Source organism: Lagenorhynchus albirostris, chromosome 16 (assembly GCF_949774975.1).
Source record: "Lagenorhynchus albirostris chromosome 16, mLagAlb1.1, whole genome shotgun sequence".
NCBI classification, from domain to species: domain Eukaryota; kingdom Metazoa; phylum Chordata; class Mammalia; order Artiodactyla; family Delphinidae; genus Lagenorhynchus; species Lagenorhynchus albirostris.
Genome location: NC_083110.1, coordinates 27866995 through 27882313, shown reverse-complemented (window position 1 = coordinate 27882313; position 15319 = coordinate 27866995). Strand labels below are relative to the sequence as shown.

General features: G+C 42.4%; 1 protein-coding gene across 2 annotated transcripts in view; it reads right to left on the bottom strand.

The window, feature by feature from the left end:
* Nucleotides 1-15319, bottom strand: part of LRMDA (leucine rich melanocyte differentiation associated) — a 1268542-nt gene that overhangs the window by 228213 nt on the left and 1025010 nt on the right. For both annotated transcript variants that reach the window (XM_060125451.1, XM_060125450.1), the window contains one exon: nucleotides 14102-14186. In XM_060125451.1, coding sequence (XP_059981434.1) covers nucleotides 14102-14186 — 85 coding nt within the window. The remainder of the gene's footprint in view (nucleotides 1-14101; nucleotides 14187-15319) is intronic.

Sequence of the window (15319 nt, the reverse complement as noted above, 5' to 3'; positions counted from 1 at the left end):
GTAAATCATATTGACTGCAAATAATGCTGTATTTACTGCTACTTTTATTGCTCTCTTTTTTGCTTTTGTTGTTGTTGTAGTACATCTTATTGCTTTGGCTAGCATCTCCAAGGGGATATAGAATATTCCTTACTTGCCTGTTCAGGGACTTTAATGCGAACATTTTTAATTCTTTATTCTTCTCTCTGCAGATTGTCGTAGGTTTTGGACAGATAATCTTTATCAAGTTAGGGAAGTTCCCACCTATTCCTTGTTTGCTAAGAGATGTGAGAAAAAAAGGTTATTAAATTCATTGCTTTCTTTCTTTCTCCCTCCCTTCCTTCCTTTTCTTCCCTCTTTTTCTCTTTCTCTCTCTCTCCCTTTCCTCCCGCCCTCTCTCCCTTCCTTTTTCTTCTTTCCTTTCTTTTGTATCTATTACCATTATCTTACATATTTTTCCTTTTACTATTCCAATATGACAAGTTTACTGATAAATTCTAATAGTAAACTATCCTTTCAATTTTAAGATAAATCCTACTTGGTCACTAGGCAAGTACTTTTTTTTACTACATTTCATTGTTTTATTGTTAATTTTATTGTTAATTTCTCACTGAAGATTATTCTACTCACATTTGTAAAAGACATCGCCCTACAGTTTCATTTATGACTCAATTTCTGGATAGCTTTTGTGACTATTCCATATATTTCTTTTTTAAAAAAAAGCATGTCCATTTTGTTTGTTGTTTAACAAAATATACATATTGTGAACTCTCTGGTCACTTACTTGTAATTTTCTATGGGAGATACGCTTAAGATGTCACGTGTGACTGTGGCTGTCAGTTTTACCTATAGTATTTCTAGGAGTTGTTGCCTCATGTATTTCAAAGCTTTGTTGTTATATGCATTGAGATTCATGATTGTTATAGCTTCCCATTATACCTTCTTAATTATAAAAAATATTCCTCCTCATCATTTCAGTAATCATCTTGAGCCTTTTTGTGTGTGATATTAGCATTGCTATTCCTGGGTTTTTAGCATGTATCAAGTTGCTTTTTTCTTCCGCCCCCGTAATCCCTGTATTTTTCAAGCTTCCTATGTCATTTTATTGTAAATATCTCTTTAAAAAGCATTTTATTGAGACCTCCCTGGTGGTCCAGTGGTAAAGAATCCACCTTACAATGCAGGGGATGCAGGTTTGATCCCCGGTCAGGGAACTAAGATCCCACGTGCCGTGGGCAACTAAGCTCGTGTGCCGCAACTACTGAGCTTGCGCGCCGCGCCTCAACTAGAGCCCGCGTGCCGCAAACTACAGAGCCCACGCGCTCTGGAGCCCGCGCGCCACACTAGAGAGAAGCCCGTGCACCGCAAGGAAGAGCCCGCGCACCGCAATGAAAGATCCCGCATGCCTCAACGAAGATCCCACGTGCCGCAACCAGGACCCAACGCAGCCAAAAATGAATTTAATAAATAAATCTTTCAAAAAATTAAAAAAAATAAAAAGCATTTTATTTTACGTTTCCTTTTTTTTTTTTTTTTTTTACCAAGTCTGGGAGTACTCTGCCTTTTGATTTGGCCCATTCCCATCTATTATGACTATTACATTTCTACCAACTCTTTCCATCTTACTTCACTCTTCCAGTCACTCATACTTACTACTCTGGCTTAAAGATAGCTCTGTTGAGTGATGCCTGAAGTAAGGATGGGGACAGGCATACGGACGGGTTGACCCACGTGACTACCCATGGAGAAGGCCTCCCTTGTTGGCTCCTGTGAGGTCCCCAGCGGCTCCCTGTGCTTAACAAACACCTGAAGCTGGTCCTACATTTTAAAGAAGGTCTCTTCCATACTATCTTAACCATCTTGCACAAAGTCTACATAGTTCCTGATCAACAACAATATCCCATCTTGTTTTTCAGTTAGTTATTGGTTAGGTTTTTTTTTAAATTCCCCTGTAGGGAGTAGTGTAGAGTAGTGTAATATCACTTCCATCATCTTTGCTAACACCTTAAGACAGCCTCCTGCCTCAGTAATAGTAAATGGCCTACAAGATGCCACACTGGCCTCCTAGCTCTTTTTCACGTATGCCAGGCATGCTCCTATCTCAAGGCCTTGCACTTGCTCTTTCCTTTGCCTGGATGACTTTTCTCTCAGATATTACCAAGTTCCCATCTCTCACCTCCTTAAAGTTGTTACTTCAATGCCACTTTCTCAGTGATGGCTTCTCTGGCTATCAAGCCTCAAATTACCACTATACAACCCCTCATCTCCTTTGCCTGTTTTTCATCATATACTTCTCTCTAACATATTCTATGGGGCTTTTCTTTTTTTTAATCTGAATTATCAAATCCTTTGTCTTACCAGAATGTAAACTCTCTGAAGGCAGAGATTTTTGTCCGTTTTATTCATCCCTCTATCCCTAATGTTTAGAACAGTGCTTGGAATAAAGTATATATTCCTTAGATATCTGTTTAATTAATTAACAAATTTCTAGGGATTCAGAAGAAGAAAAGGAGGCTGTAGAACATGTTCCTTATGCTGTTTTAATTCTTCTTATGCTTTACAATCTCCCAGATATGCCAGCACTCACTGCCCTGACTAACCTGTTCTCCAGGGGACTTTACGTCTTTGATTTGTACACTGTATGAAGCAAGGTCTAGAAAGATTCCAGGGAAGCAGATGAAGAAAGGGAGAAATTAGACATAAGAGGAAAGCTCTCTCTTGAGGAAAAAAATAAATTGTGTGGGAGAATGGCTCTATGGGTTTCTTTAATCAAAAACAAAGAAAGGGACTGCATCTTATCCTTTTTGACTCTCCTTGATTTTGGAGAAACTGATGAGGTATAGCAAGATAAATAAAGGAATGAAGAGCTAATCCACAAGAGGGAAGACTGTTTTATTGCTCTTACACAGATGTCTGTCCTTCCAACACAGGATATTTTTTTTCTTTGGGGGAGGGTGGGAAGAGGGGTAAGGGAGCAGCAATTTAAATTGGAATCTCCAGGCAGTCTGTGTTTGGGAATTAGCATTGCATTATTTTCCTGGCTCCCCACCCCCTCTTGTCTTTTAGCTGAGAAACATTTGCCCTGGAACAGCACACAAAGTTTGCATTAGCATCCCTGAGGATAGAACTTTGACCCCACAGACTAAGGAAGCTACAAATGGAAAATTCCAAGTTGCTATACTCTTTATTTTCATGCTAATGCTTCTGCAGAGAGTATTTAAAGAAACAGATGCACAAGAATAATAAAGAGTCCAGGACTAAGAACTCCTCTGACAACAGTGGAGTGTTTTTCCAACATGGTCTTGTATCTGTCTGTGCTTGCAAAAGTCCGGAGGGGTCAAGGTGAAACCCTGGTTTCATTTAATTAAAAAAAAAAAAAAAAAAAGCTGAACTAGCATTGACAAAGAGAACCCTGGATCTGTGTTTCAAATCCTGATTGGATTTGAAAGTTGTATAAATTTCATTTCACTTCCTCCAGGCTACACTATTCAACTCTCAAAGACAGATGAGCAGTAAAAGGCCTTGGGGAATGGTGGTTTCCCAATCACCCTTGCCAATCCACACCTGAGTTCAACAATACTCATCCTTTCCTTAGATCCAACCTAAATGGCACCCACTGTATTTCCAGCTCCCTAGATACTTCCTTCGTATTCTGTACAACAACAACAGAAAGACTTCTCATCTTTTTTTTCAGAATGACTTTATCCTGGGATTAAATTCTCAAGTGGAAGACATATCAGAGCACTACACTCTGCAAAGCCAAATACTCTCAACATTCTTCTCTTAATATGCAAATGGAACTTATATTTTACTTCACCACAGGCAGGCCCTGCTGAGGGAGCTCGTCAGAAAAACAGAATCATCCTGGCTAACCCCTGCGATAACGTTCCTTCGCACATGTACCTCACCTAGATTATGGCCAGAAATTAAGCAAGAACTCCACTTGGTCTCTCCCCAAGTTCTCTTTCACACTCTGAAACGGCCCAGGGAAGATTCCTCCAAGTTTGTCACCTATATAAATGGTTTCACTCCAGTGGTGGCTTTAGAATTTTTATATTCAAAGTACACAGGAGCAACAACTGGGCGGAACTGTATAAGTGGAGAGGCAGGGGATGGAAGATTTATTGTGAAACTGTGTTTCTGTATTAAGCACATGTTTTTCTCTCAGTCTGTAGGTTTCTATGAGGTGACTTGGAGAAAGGGGTCTTAGATATTTGGAAGCAGAGAATGGAGGGAGTAAAGCCCTTTCTTTACACCTGAGTAAAAAGAACTTAGCAGTGGCTGCTCCTGTGAGATAAGATAAACCCAGCTTTCTCCTTTCATCTATTTGCTTTCAACTCAGTTCTCATCTTCATCTGAGGCCACCTCCCCATACTTCCGTTCTCACTAACCTTCATAGGAAGCCACCTGCGCATACTTCTGTTCTCACTAACCCCATGCTTCCGTTCTCCCTTTCCTGCACTCTTGCATCTAGCCTGACCTCTGCTTTCTGTGTGTGTAGGGCCTTCTTTCTCCAATTAGACTACAGGTTTCTTGAAGGCAGAGCCCACAGCTTCCCTTGCATTTCCCACAACCTCCCAGTCCAGAGTGCGTCTGAAAAAAAACCACGGTCGGCTGACTGATTGAAGAAACAGAAAGAGGCCCCTGCAATGACCTGAGGCATATGGAATTCTGATTAAGGGAACTGAGAAGTCAAAAAGCCCAATTCCACACCCTTCATAAAGTACACACATCCCGACAAACCGCAAGTTATTGGAAAAGTAACAGCCCCGTCCCCCGACCAGCCTCAACCAAGAATTGCATTAGGACGGATGAAGAACCAGAGCAGTAAATATTAATGGCTGGAAGGGGGAACAGGAGGACAGAAGGCTGAACCGAGCAGGTGTTCACTCACTCAGTTTCAATCCACTTGCAGCCAACGACGTCATCGTTTGGCCTTCTTGAGCTCACCGACAGGCCATTTTTCATGACTTTACCATTTCTGGCCAAACACAAACTTTTTAATTAAATGGACCACACGATTCCAGATGTTTGTTTATTTGTTCCAAAAAGGTTGTAAAAGCTCTACATGAGGAAAAACCTGGGGCAGGGGTAAAGTTTTCTCTAAGAGAAGGGGAAACAAATGAGCGGGAAGACCTGGGCCTAGGAAGTTAAGGCTGGGCAGAGCTCCCAGCAGAACAATCTAGACCAAAAGCATTGGCTTTCAAAGAGCTCTCCTTCCAGAAACCCAAGATTCAGGAATAAAACACCCTGAGCCCTTATTCGTTTTTAAAAGAATGTAGCTCATCTTGAGCCAAAGGCTCGAATGAGAACACATTTTTGTGGCTTCCCTGCCTGCTTCCTATATGTTTGTTCCTGTTGCCACGAGCTCCACTACATTAATTCCAGCAGTCTTCCATTTAACAGGCCAGATTATAGCTCATGCCTGAGTGGCAGTGGAGAATCCTGCAAGGAGGAATGTGAGAAGGGGTACAGGCAGAGACTACAGCTTCCCATGAACCAGGCCAGCTTCCTCGCAGCTGTCTGTTCTCTGGTACCCTCTACCTCTAACTATAATCAGTCATTAAGTCAGCCAATTGCATTTGTTACAGAATCGTTCTCATATTTCTTCCCCTATTCGCCAGCTACTCCATCCTTCAGCATCAAATGCTAGATTACTTCACCATTATCTTAATTGATGCTGGGCTCTAAATTTTGGTTTCAAAAGCCAACGTCAGAAAGACTCTGAATCACATGGGGAGGAAAAGCATTGATTGTCCATTTTCTCTGATACCCGAGCCAGGGATACCCTGAGACCAAACCATCAGCAACCTCAAACCACAACTCCACCATGGCTGTAAGGTTCCCTTTACAATCGCCCCCACCCCTGCTCCACTGGCAGTGTCCTGGCCCCAGCTGTCCTCCCCATCTGTTACCAAATTGTTGCCTCAATTACCTTTGCTTGAAACCTGCTGTTCGGAGGCAGTAGAGTCTGCAGTCACATAGCTTGGTGTCAAGAAATCCAAAGCTTCCAAACTGGACCACACTCCCTTCAAGGCCATCCCACGTGGCCTCCTCAAGTCCTGGCTCTTCTCTTTCCAATCCCCTTGCACACTGCTTTCAGATTAATAAGCATATAGCACAGCTTTAAATCCAATCTAGATGCTTCTGCCTGTTCAAGGCCTGCCATAATACAAATCTGTTCTACAAGTAAACTTATTTCTGAATTTTTCAAAACTGGGCCCCTTCCTCCAGTCAGTTCTAACTATTCTTACCTTTTCTTTACCCATTTCCTTTTTCTGGAGCGCCCTTCTTTTGCCATCCACCAACTCAAGCCCTACTTGTCCTTCAAAGCTCAATGCCAATACCCTCCAAACAGCCATGCCTGACTATTCTAGCGTTTACTGATTCCCTTCTTTTCTAAGCAGTTTTAGCATTTACATGGCTTTTACCAAGTGAGGCAACTCTTAATTATATAATATATAATATCTGTTTGGTTGGCATTGCTTCATTTTTGGTATCTCCACAATCAAACTATAAGACAGATTCCATGCTCTCTGTTTCTGAGCTCTCCACAAACCCTAACATATACTTTGTTCACAGTGGATACAAGATAAAGACATACTGAAGGACTCCTTGAATGACAGTGCTCAGGGCAATACTTGTCATCTCAGGAGACATATTTGACCATGTCCCAGCTCTTCCCTTGCAACGGAAGGAGAAGAAACAGCTCAAGTCTCTAAAACTTCAGGACATTTAGAATCTTCAACCCTGTCAATTCCGGACCCTCCATTATTTTTTTAAACAGAGGGACATATTTTTATCACTATTTTGTATTTGGTCTGTCTGTTGGGGCAAGGGTTATCCTTCGATCTCTCATCCTACAGAAGGAAGGTTGATTGCTGTTGGGGGTGTGCAGCCAGATTCCGTTCTGCCCTCCTTGCTTTGCTCTGGAACGGAAGAACCAACTCCACAGCCCCTCTGTGCCTATGAGTGCACACAGATCTGCCCAAAGACTAGAAATAAAGCAATTGAAGAGACTGCAAATGAAAAATCATCCTTGGAGGAAAAGGATACGAAATGGACCCCTATGGATTTCACACACTTAAAGGAGGCTGCTTCAAGTTCCTGGCTAAAGTCCATGCCAGTCCTGGTAATAGTCTAACAGATTCATCCATCTTCAGATTCCACTTGGCTTGCTCTTCCATCACTGCCAGCTTCCCAGACAGCGAGCGCACACTTGCACATCTATCTATATAGATGCGGAAGTTTTAATCTACACCACCCTCCATTCCAATCTACCCAGCCCCGCTCCACACAGAGTGAAGCTATTGACCCTGCAAAGCAGCAGGGAAATGAATTTGATGACCCAGACTACTGTTTTTAAACCATTTCAGCAAGGCCTAGAATCAAAGGAAGGTACAATTTATTCAGCACTTAGTAAAGTCCTTTTACTTAGGAACAGAGTGCACAGACTGAAAATAGACTCCCGCTGCCACACAGATAAAATAAACCTGTCAACCACTACTGTCAAATCACTAGTCACCTCGATTAAATAAAAGAAACATTAGCATCTCTCAGCATCTGAGACTTCCACCAAGATTCTAAGCCCATGAAAGCATTATGAAGGGAAGAAAAAACTAAAGTGAGGGGTTCTGTTGAAAATGTCATCAAAGTATTTTACATAATTAGAAAATGCTAATAATAGCTCTGCACAGGGAACCAACACACTCTTTCCTCACACAGCCAGGGCAAAGCCACAGCATGGAGTCTGAGAGATGGCAGCCGAGGCCATGTACTTGCTTGGCAGGACCCACAGACCAACCGTGTCCGCCTCAGCAAAGAAGGCTTCCTTGTCAATTGCCAATGTGATTTTCTTTTTCTGTTTTCTTCTCTCTCTCTTTTTCTCTCCTTCTCCCTCGCCTGCTCTCCCTACCCACCTCCTTGTTTCTTTCTTTTTTCCACAGCTTTCAATACACTTTCCATAGAGGAGAGTTGGATCCATCATACTTCTATGAACCTTCAATGAATCAGTCACATTTTATGAGAAACCATGTGATGGTTAGCTCCCTTGAAAGACTAATCAAAATATTCTGGAAGACTGAAGGCAGCAAACAAACAGGCTGCCTGAGTCATGGGTCTGATCTTAGGTGAGACCTACCAGGCAAAGTCACCATAACCATCAGATTGCTTGTTCCATCTCTTTAAATGGTCAAGGAGAACCAACAAGCAATAGGCAAAAAGACTCCTTGATGCTGAACTGGTAAGAGAACCCAGATAAATGCACCTGTTTTCCTTGAGTCTTTGCTATTATTCTGCGTGGATTTTGTTTATAATGATCAAGTCTACTTAAGCTTTCACATTCCCCGTGGGTTGACATTAGCAAAATGGTACAAATATGAAAAATAGAAAAAGGTTTTTAAATTGTCTGAAAGAGACAGATTGCTTCCAAATCCTATAAGCCTAAAACAAATTGTGATGAAGTTTGGTTATCAAGCAGCCCCATCTTGTGCCCTCCCGGAAGTATTCTGCTTGCTGGCGTACAGTTTTTCTGGCCAACATCTCCCCATCCCAAACATCTCTGCCTACATTGACACATCTTCACCTACATCCATTTAATTTTCCTCTGATTTATTTCACTTTGGCTTATTTGAATAGTTGAAGCAAAACCCTCTGCATTTATGGCTTCTGAGAAAAGGTACTTTATGATATCTCAGGCTAAAACTGTTTAAAAAATAAAACTAAAAAACGCCAGCAGTTTTTCCTTCCACCTTTTTTTTCTTTTTTGGATGACACACATTGAGCTGCTTCACGGAGAAATACAGAAAAATCAATTGCTAAGCATAAAATGCAACTCACATTAAGGAAACTGCAAACAATAACTAATTATGATAAGTTGCTATGTAAATCACTCTGTGATGGTCCCAGCAATCAATTTCCAAAACAAACAGACCAAGCCCCTGGTTGGAGAAGAGGACGAGCTTCTAACGACTGTGTCAATAAAAATAATGGCAAGATTGCCAACGATGGATAGAAGTGGGGTATTATCATCTCCAAGTAGCTTTTCGTAACAGATTCCCCTCCGTTTCTTGCTTTCTTTCTCTCATACTTTTAAAGTCCAATGCTTAATCTGACAAGTTAACTATGGCACATTTTCAAGACTGTATAAGCATCAGGGGAAAAAAAGTAATAATTCAGGGATGTTCACTGGATTTGCAATTACTTTGCAAAATGTGCGTGCAAACAATTGGAATGGGACCCTCAACGTGATAGCGGTTGGCAAGGTAGGATTACGGTAGATGTGCCGGCTTGGCTGTTTTTTGGGGTTTTTTTGCAGTATGCGGGCCTCTCACTGTTGTGGCCTCTCCCGTTGCAGAGCACAGGCTCCAGATGCGCAGGCTCCGCGGCCATGGCTCACGGGCCCAGCCGCTCCGCGGCATGTAGGATCTTCCCGGACCAGGGCACGAACCCGTGTCCCCTGCATCAGCAGGCGGACTCTCAACCACTGCGCCACCAGGGAAGCCCTTGGCTGTTTTAATTGGGCATCACCACTACCCCCTTCTGAGGTTTTCTCTGCAGCTCACAGGAGAAACTAGAAACTACATTTCCCAAAATTCCCTGTGTGCATAGCTCTCGGTTAGAGAGGGCCAAAGAGAGACACTGAGTATGATGTGGAAATCCAGAGAGGAGGGGCAGGGCAATGCGTGGGTAGTCCTAACCTTTGAAGAACTTCTTGAGAATCACCGCCGCCTTGGTGCTGCAGACCGAGAAAGTCAGGAGGAGATTCCCAAGTATTCCTGAGATGCACAGAATCTTCAGCAGCTCTTGAGAATCACCGGTCACAGAGGTGAGACTCTGGGTGACACCTTCCCTGTCAGTCCTTTCCTGTATGTGTGAGCCTCTCATTCCTTACATTAAAGCCCCTCATAATTTGAATGGTGTGCATTCAATTTTCCCTGTCTGAATTCAGGTTGATACCATAGCATTTTTCCCTTTGGTTTTTCAAACTATCTCTGCTCCTGAATGTATAGATTTGTAATTTTTTAAAAAGGGTGGAGGGAGGGGAGTAACAGGCAACTCTTTTGACAGAAGTTGGCAAGGACGCTGTACTTTACCACAGCCTTAGCACCCCAGGCAACGGATTGCTTTATGTGTCCTGTGTAAAGGACAAATGTCTGGGGTGGCCTGGGAATCTAGGACACAGAGCTTGGATGCTTTTTCCTTGCCTCTGTTGCTGAGTGATTCAGCTCCCCTAGCAATTGTTGGGGGTGTCTTCCTCTGTTAAATGGGAAAACTAACATTTACCCTCTCCACCTTATTGGGTTTATTTATGGTCTATGCTCTAAATAGAAATGTTTTCCCGAAAGACACAATGGTCTATAAAGATGCAAATTCTGCTTCTAACAGCTACCAGATAGAGTGGCATGCAGGGGTATATCCATTTCTGTGATAAACGTTTCAACATTCCTCATAATGTGGCTACCCACTGAGGAGGTAGTATGTATGCAGACTATCACTGGGTAGCAGTTGGAATCACTGACATAGCCCCATATTCCCCATATTCTGAAGACATGCTCAGACCTAGAGGAGAATTCTCAGAGAGACTTTAAGCGGACCATTCTAAAACCCTATCTTTACCACAACCTGCATCTTACTGAACTTCCATCCCCTTCTTTGAGAACTTCTGTTCTAGTAAAATAATTCCATGAGTTGCTTTAATTCATCCTAGTCCTTTCCATCATCAAAACACCAGCGTTTGAAAACTCTGACATTAAAATAACTATCTACTTGGAAGTTGTGCAATACGGCTAAATGCCTTCTGGCAATGAACCAATAGATACAGCTCCAATCCAAGATGGTGTGTGTGGGTTTCTGAAAGCAACAGAGTTGAGGTCTGACGTCCACAAGACAGGCCGCTCCCTTCAGTATGTGATCACCCCCAAAGGCAGATGGGTTTCCTTCCTCAGATGCAATCTAGTTACCTCGCAATTTACATGCAACGGGGGTACTTGGATACCAACAAGAGGTACCTAAGTCACTGACTTTCCCCTGGGTTTCTATCACTCATCATTTACTGAACAAATATTTATTGATCGCTGATTAAGTAGGAGGCCCTGTGCCAGGCACTGCGAAAATAGTGGCGAGTAAACAGACATCAGCACCTCCACCCCCTACCCCACACCAACCGCCCCCCCTCCGCCCCACCGCCAAGAGCTGCCATCTGGGAAGACAGTCCCTGAAAAGGGAAAACTGACCTAAAGCAAATGGACAGGGTGAGATCAGAGGAATCTTCTTTGGAGCTGTTGTACTGAAGCTGATACCTGACGAATGAGTAGGAGTTAATGATGTGAAAGGGAAGGAGAGTTAGAATCTGTACTGCCCCTCAGGGAGCTTTCATTCATGAGGAGTTCAAGACATACATAGTCCTGACCCCTGTCATACAAAGCAGAATATGAGCAATGGCACTAAGGAGAGAGAAACAAATATTGTAAGTACCTCAACTAGGGGAAAAATTCAATACAGGTAAGATCAGTAAAAATTTCATGCAGGAAGAACAAAGTACTGGGCATTAGTGTCCCCATGAGGTTTAGATTATCTACACGTTACAGATGGAAAAATAGAGTCCCCTGTCTCCTGATCATTATTCTGGGCCCAGACTTCCTTTGCATTTGAATCTACAGTCCTTAGGACATGAATCTGTGGCCTATCATACTCGACATTGGAAGTTACATAAAAGGACAAGCAAAGGGAAGATGGCAAGTATAGAAAAATAGCAATTTGCACATGAACTACTGCCCACAGTTTGTGTAGTCGTTGGTGCGGAATGAAAAGAGATTGGGAACCGAATGAACCAAAAATTATTTACAAATAGAATTTCCACTTAGGACTTTATAGACCAACTTTCAAACATCATGGAGGATTTCACCTGGGAAAGAATTGGTGTCATTTGCCTTCACAACGTGGAAATACCTCTCTGGATAAATGTTTGTAGGCTGTTGCCATGAAAATATTAACAAACGACACTCAAAAAGTTTGGTGATTTATGGAATCAGAAATTTAGAATAATTTCTTTCACTTAAATACAAAATAAACCAAGATGGCATTAAGTGGTTTCTTTCTGGATGCTGCAAACTATGGCTTTCCTCATTTGTCACTGCATGATTCATGCCAAGGTGAAATATATCAGTCACATATTTTCCCCACGCACATCAGTCCAGTAATAATTCAGCCTAATGAGCTTCTTTGGTTCTCTCTTTACTGGTCTCCTCATGAACATAAGTCCAAAGACCTGGCCGTCATTTCATGACGCTGTCTGGCTCTTTTCAACATCCAAGTACTTAGCACAGATCAGGCAACTAATGCCTCAAATGCATTAAATGTGTATTAATTACTCAGGAAATTCAAGACAGCTGCTCTTGGCTCCCTTTAAATAATGTTTTCCCTATTGATGTTGGGCTCTGATATCATTCAAGGGGGCCTATTTTCACTCTAACCATGTTAGGTATTTTTCCATATTCCAAATATTAACCAAAATATCTTCAAAACTATTGTTTTATATTCCATTTCTTCAAGGTTCAGATTCTTTATTTTACTGTTACGACGACAGATGACCTTTGCCCTATTACTGATGACTATCACTATGGGGTCCTCCTGCTGTGAAATCTCAATTTCGTGGCCAGATCAACTCAAGTAGGCTTGAGGGCTCCGAGACTTCAGTTCCTACTCATGTAGTCAACGGGCTACACAGTTAAAACTACCCTTATTCAAATGCAAGAGACCATCTATGAGAATATGATGCTAGGCTTAATTTGTTATTCCTTCTAGAGAGCGTATTATTGTTTGCCTAGAGGAATCCCCGCCACCCCCCGCCACCCAGTAAAACAGTCTCTAAAGGGATATACTCACAACCTTCATAAGGACATTCAGCAGAAGAGATCTGTTCACACCCCTCAAAATATAACATGTTGGAAGCTATTTATTCTACCTGACTTTGAGCAAAATTGACTTTCACAAGTTTGACACTTACTGAATGGAATCACAGTTGAACCCTAATTGAACCAACACATATTTAAATGTAGAAAAGTTCCACTGGGCCCAGACATCAAACAGACAACACAGGTCCAAGTCACAGACACCTGGAATCCTGCATTACTCTGTGGACCGTTTCCTGCAGAATATAAGTGTGCCATTTGCCTGAAACCTCCATGTCTTCCTTAGAGGGCCAGCTCTACTTTCTGATAATCTCTACAGACTTGGCTCCGACCCACTCATCCTGCTGTGCAGCTTGGATGACAAAGCTGGAAGAGGCCTTATTCAGTGTCCCCTGCATGTACAAGGGTAATTTCCTGCTTGGAGAAGCAATGTTTAAAGTATGTAATGCCCTCAATCTTAGCCTGTTCTTACTTATCCTTGGAAGGTAGATTCACAATTACGAAACATGACTGTGGTCATAACCAGAATAAAATGGGGTAAACAAGTTACATCACGTGGCCTCTTCCTGTCCTAACTAATTCCAACAAAGCTGGTCACATAGTCCTTGGCCTGAGCAGCCAGGTTAGGGATAAAGCATGCTTAAATTATATTCCTTGCAGACTTTAGAGATGGCAATAGGAATTCAAGGCTTTGGAAGAACTGGGTGAGCCAAATTAAAGTTTCAAGGATCAGAGAATTCAGGGAAAACTGCATATTGATTCGCCTTAATGTTACTAGGCAAACTGGAATTCCTTCTTAGCTGTAACGTAGAGTTCATTCATTTCGAAATTACAGATTTCAGCTATTATACTCCCAAACAGTGACACTTTTACAAATATTAGTGAGTTTCCTAATTTCTCTCCATCATTTTCCCTGGAGGAAATGACCTCCTTAGTAATTTTTAAGTACGATAATCTCTTTGTTTAAAGAAAAAGTATCACAAAATTATATTCCACCATAGACTTATTTGCCTTCCCAATAGACTGCCACTAAATTCTGTTGAATATGAGTGAAAATCACTAGGCTTGACAGGTATGGTTTTCTCATCAAGGACTTGAAAAGCACTGTGTTCCTTCCAAAGTGCCGAGACAGCAGTAATGAGCCCCGAGCTCCGCACAGGCCGGTGTCCCTCCCTGCAGCCACTGAGAGCAATAAAAAGCAGGGTTCCTACCTCGGTGACTGGTGAGTTCCCTGGAAGCAGAAGGCAGGGGTGTGTAGCGGCTCTTCGGAGAGGCGGCAACGCTGTCGCCGGAGGCCTGCGTGAAAAAAAACACACCGACATGAAGCCACACCAAACACTAAATACCTTCATTTACCCAACTTGTCTCCTCGGGATCTGGGTTTGGAGAAAATATTACGGACCAAGACTCTTCTTAGGAAGCAAGAGTTGTCTGTGTTGAGATAATATTCTGCTAAGTGTAGGGTCGATTACCAAGCTTCCAGGGGACTTGGTACAGGTGGAAGGGCTCTGACACAAGGGGATGGTTTGTTTACTGTGCTGAACTTCAAGGAGGAGGAGGCAAGGAGAAGTTGAAGGCAGGAAATGATGCAGACTTCGATTTCTGCCACAGGCCTCCTACCAATACTTCCCACAGATCGAATGTTCACTGTGCGGAGATTTCTATGGAAACCAGTGAAGAGGCTGAGCTTTGCCCCCAGGGTGGATGGGACAAACAAGCCTGGTTTACTGGACCCAGTGGCATGGAGATAATGGGAAGCTGAAGACAAAAGGCCTGGCAGCATGAAGTGACCCTAGAGAAGGATACAAACCATTGCAGACCCTGCAACTGGGGTTCTGGCTACATTTTACAATAGCACTGAAAAACCCATCTGAAATTTGAAATACAGTGGTCGTCGACAAAACTTTGCCATTTCAAAGTCTAAAAGAAAATATTCTGAAATCTATCTACGAAGATGCTTTTTTTTAACTGTACACAAGGCTCTTTAACCATTCGATTCTATATAGTGTGACGCAGGCTACTAACTCTCTTTCCCTAACACTACATCCATGGGGGCTAAGGCAGGAGGGAAGGACCACAGCCGGAGAGTCAGGTGTCACTCAGAGCTAATGACCAGTATGTCACATTCTGAGTGTGGCTGTGTGGAGTACGAAGCACCACCACTGCAATTCTTACTGAGACTTCTGAATCAAACACTACTTTTTTTTTTTTTTAATATCCAAAAAAGAACATCTGCTAGGATCAAAATCCTAAGCTTACAACCTTTCCAAGCTTCATGAAAAAGTAAATTTCATTAATGCTACATTTTTCTTTCTGGAAAAGGAAATACATTCTATGGGATATATTTGCCCTGGTAGGGGGAGGCCTTTTCTCCAAAGAGATTATCGACATTATAGGAATCAAAACTAAGTAGGAGATTAGACCTACTT